Source organism: Epinephelus moara, chromosome 10 (genome assembly GCF_006386435.1).
Source record: "Epinephelus moara isolate mb chromosome 10, YSFRI_EMoa_1.0, whole genome shotgun sequence".
Lineage (NCBI taxonomy): Eukaryota > Metazoa > Chordata > Actinopteri > Perciformes > Serranidae > Epinephelus > Epinephelus moara.
The window spans coordinates 1,914,232-1,918,776 of NC_065515.1; the positions used below are offsets into that span (position 1 = coordinate 1,914,232).

Genomic DNA, 4,545 nt, shown 5'->3' on the forward strand with positions numbered 1-4,545 from the left:
AGAGGTTACATAAAACCAGAGTGAGCGTCCTCTACTGACCAATCAGACTGCAGGGTTTCTAGCTCCACCTTTTAGTACCAGATCTGTGTGCTAGGTACCCCAACAGAGGGGGGACCAAACATGGGGACGCTAAGGAACGCTTCTGTTGGGACCATCCACAACTTTCACTGTGGGAACAGAAACAATGCCAAACTGAACTGAACCGTGCTGCTCGGTGAAAACGGGGCTTTAGTGAGTTTAAAAATAACGTACCTAGAGCAGGGTATCCCAGGTAGAAGCGGTCAGCTCCCAGCCAGCCCAGAAACAGAGATAAAGCCACAGCTACTTTGTAAGAATAACCGCTCCTGAGAGGAAAAACACAATTATTATTATCAGAGGGATCAATATTGTCGTTATTGTCAAAATGCTGTTACAGTGTTCCACAATGAAGTTATAAATAATGTGATAATTCAACCCTGCAGCCGACAGTTTATCAGTGTGTGTATGTGTGTGTGTGTGTGTGTGTGTGTGTGTGTGTGTGTGTGTGTGTGAGCGTGCGCACTTACACATTCCTGCAGGGGATGGTTTTGTTGAAGCCCACCTCCTCTCCGCTGAACCTGAACTCCGTCCCGTTAGACAACCGACAGCTGATGTTCGGAGCTGGGAGGCACTCCACTGTAAACACACACACACACACACACACACACACACACACACACAGGTAGACCATTGAAGCCATCTGATTCTCTGAACAACAGGTATTGATCAGAAGCTGAGTTGTCAGATTTCTATAAATATTTTCATTCATCAGTTTATTTCCTTCATTCAGCTCAGCTCTCATCATGTTTCTTATTTAACTCAGTTTAAATCTTATTCACCATATTACCGTGTGTTTCTTTAATATCACGTCTGATAGCTCCAGTGTAGGATTTAGGGGGATACGTTGTCAGAAACATGATATAATGAGTGTGTTGTCTTTAGTGTATAATCAGCTGAAAATAAAAATGTGTTTTTGTTCCCTCAGAATGAGCTGTTTATATCTACACAGGGAGCAGGTCCTCGTCTACAGAGATCGCCATGTTGCACCGCCATGTTTCTACAGTAGCCCAGAGCAGACAAACCAAACGCTGGCTCCAGATAGAGACATTTGCATTTTCATGTCGGCCACCATCGTTAGCAGCTCCTCCATGACGAGCAGCGTCAGGGAAACACTGATTTTTTAAAAAAAAATTTGTAGATCATTATGATGTCACATATTAGACATTTATGTCAAATTTTACAGCCAAAAACTCATTTTGTGAGGTCACAGTGACCTTTGACCTTCAACCACCAAATTCTAATCACTTTATTCTATAGTCCAAGTTGTGCCAAATCTGAGGATGTTCCCTCGAGGTGTTCTTGAGATATCCTGTTCACAAGAGTGAGACGGATGCAAGGACACAGTGACCTTGACCTTTGACCACCAAAATCTAATCAGCTAACTGTCGAGTCCAAGTGAACATTGGCGCCAAATTTGAAAAAATTCCCTGAAGGTGTTCTTGACAGGCTGCGTTCAAGAGAATGGGACAGATGGACAGACAACCCTAAAACATAATGCCTCTGGGTTCAGCTATCGACGACGCACAGCCATAAAACAATGTCTTCATCATCAACTTTCCAGTAACGAGCTCCACCGTAAATGTTTTTTCAACCACAAACATTCTGATGCGACATCAGCTGGAAATGAAAATCATCACATCTGTCACAAATACGCCATGTGATGTCTCGTCGGGTCATGTGACTCACTCACCCGAGGCCGTCATGTCCCGGCAGTTCTCGGGCTCCTGAGTGGCTTCATCTATCTTTGGATCTCTGCAGAGATACATGAGGAGAGTGAAGGAGTCCCAACCAGCTGCTGACTGACTCAACATCAACACGAGTGCATGACATCACACACAGGGGGTCAGATGGAGACACAATGCATGTGCGCACACGCTGTTTCGTATGCACGCTGTACATACACCTGGCAGTGAACAAAGATGTGACCTCAGAGAAAAACTGTTAGTATAACTGTCAGTTTTAATACTTTAACTACATTTAACTGATTATACTTTTATACTTTTAATACTTTAACTACATTTAACCGATTATACATTTATACTTTTAATACTTTAAATACATTTAACTGATTATACTTCTATACTTTTAATACATTTAACTGATTATACTTTTATACTTTTAATACTTTAACTACATTTAACCGATTATACTTTTATACTTTAACTACATTTAACTGATTATACTTTTATACTTTAACTACATTTAACTGATTATACTTTCATGCTTTTAATACTTTAAATACATTTAACTGATTATACTTACATATTCAAGGAACATCCTCAGAGAAAAACATTGTTTGTTAGGTCATTATTTGTTTTCTGTTTTTTATTTTTGTAGTCTACGCAGCTTTTTATAAAATTTCAATCAAAGGTGAATTATCAGTTAAATGTTTAGCCTTCATCTCCCTGTTAATGTTAAGTTGTTGTGAATTGAAGTAATTTTTAAAGTCTAATTCAACATGAGCTATTTTGTATTTTAGTTCATCATTTTATTAATTTTTGTCCTTGTTTGTTTTAATTGGTGTTTTTCCATTACATCTTCTGCATTGTCCTTATAATGTGATTTCTATTCCTTAAAATGATACACTATACAAACGTGTGTGACTACATCTACAGTACTGATACATTTAGGGAATATTCAGTAGTGGAAAGTAACTAAGTATTTCTACTCAGTACTGTACTTAAGTTAAAATTTAAGCTTTGTGACTTTTCTTTTCATGCAACTTTCTATTTCTACTCCACATTTATCTGACAGCTTCAGGTTCTTAAACACAAAACATCTGATGTTTAGTTATAAAGTTTACAGAAGTCCACGTGAAACTATCAGGTACATTAATCAGTGAGTGAACTGACAGAAAATGAATTTAATTATTTTGATGGTTAATTTTTCCTGTAAAAACAGTTCATGGTTCCAGATTCATTAACTTTTACTTTGAATCATGTTAATGTACCAGAGTATTTTAACAGTGTGGTACTAGTACCGTTTACTACAGTAAAGTGTCTGAATACTTCCTCCAGTAATAATAATAATACTATAATAATGTAATATGTAACCCTGGTGTCGTAGTTATTCTATTAGAATATAACTTTCCATAAAGGTATTATTAAATGTATTATAAAGCATATCTAACTACAACTTCCTGTCCATAAAGCAGGTTATCAATAACTGTGAACTAAACTGTACATAAAACAACACGGGAATATTAAATAAATGGTCGTTTTATTGTTTCTGTCTGTGACGTTTGAATGTTATCTGACATTTTAACTGTTAAATGTAACTATAGCTAAGCTAGCTGCGGCTAACGCTAGCGACCACCTTCCGGCAGATCATCTCCCGTTAAATCAGAGTCCCGTTAATAAACGGTGATTAAAGGATATTGTCCGAGTCTCAGGTTGTCGCAGCTGTCCACCTCCTCCGCCAGAACGAGCTTTAGATGAGAGTAAACACAGTAAAATAACAGACTCCAGATCCCGGAGCGTAAACACACCAGCCTTCTCCGAGAGGACGCCATGTTTGACTCTGTCACGTGACACTATGGTGCATTCAGAACTGTGAGAGAAATGGTAATTTAGAGTTCTGTCGCCGTAAATGTTACTTTGAGTTTTTACCAACTAAATACGTTGTCGTGGAAGTGTTTAAATGTATTTTAATAACATGCATTAGTTAGTGGCTTTATTAGTATTTAATATGACTAACAAAGTGTTGCTGTGAATTTTATTTTCATTTATCTATAGCTTCATATCTGTTGTTATATTGAATCCGTATTTTCTGTACTCAAATTTTATGATGCAATTTCTGGTTCTTTTGCACTGCTTTATTTTATCCAAGAGACTCCGGTTTAGTAAATGTGTTATTGATGTTTTGTAGAATGGTGTTTGTACTGCAGTATTACCTTTAACATTCTGTGAGTGTCACACTCTACTATTTCTACTTTTACTTTAGTGAGGTTAGTACCTGTGCTGCAGTATTACACTGTAGTATTTGTCCTGTTTAATAAGTTGTTTGCCGTCTGAAGCTGTGAATAAATGCAGGTTTGTTTCAGGCTGATTTAGTGAAATTGAAATGTTCTCCCAGTGAACACCAACCAGGATTTCAACATTGTTTTCTGGTTGAAAATTGTTTGATATTGGGTCTGAATGTCTCAGACCTCTTTTCAACCAGCTAAAATGTGGTTACAACTTCAACGCGTCAATTAAAAACTTGTTTAGTTACTTAGATCATTTGTTCAGTTTTAAGTCAAAGAGACGATACTGATGAGTGTGTAGGGTGTAGAAACATGGAGGAGGAGCCAACCAGGATTTAACCACTGCAAACTGTTTTCACATGTTGAACTGAGGCTTCATTTGAAAGCAGGAAACAAAGTTCAAAGTGCTGCTGGTCGTCCTGGAATCAGCCTTCCCTCCTCTTCCTGCTCTCACACACAGCGAGCTCCTCTCTGTTCCCTCCCCTTCACATCTACACTGTGAG

General features: G+C 38.0%; 1 protein-coding gene across 2 annotated transcripts in view; it reads right to left on the bottom strand.

Annotated features, from left to right (window-relative positions):
• Window positions 1-3,617, bottom strand: part of tm2d1 (TM2 domain containing 1) — a 13,738-nt gene extending 10,121 nt beyond the window's left edge. The window contains exons 1-4 of one of the 2 annotated variants that reach the window (XM_050055594.1): window positions 3,456-3,616; window positions 1,769-1,842; window positions 546-654; window positions 253-344 (exon numbers count right to left, since the gene is read on the bottom strand). In XM_050055594.1, coding sequence (XP_049911551.1) covers window positions 253-344; window positions 546-654; window positions 1,769-1,842; window positions 3,456-3,589 — 409 coding nt within the window. In that variant the 5' untranslated portion in view covers window positions 3,590-3,616. Of the gene's footprint in view, window positions 1-252; window positions 345-545; window positions 655-1,768; window positions 1,843-3,455 lie in introns of both variants that reach the window. The other variant, XM_050055596.1, reaches the window with a different exon arrangement.
• Window positions 3,618-4,545: the final 928 nt, after the last annotated feature.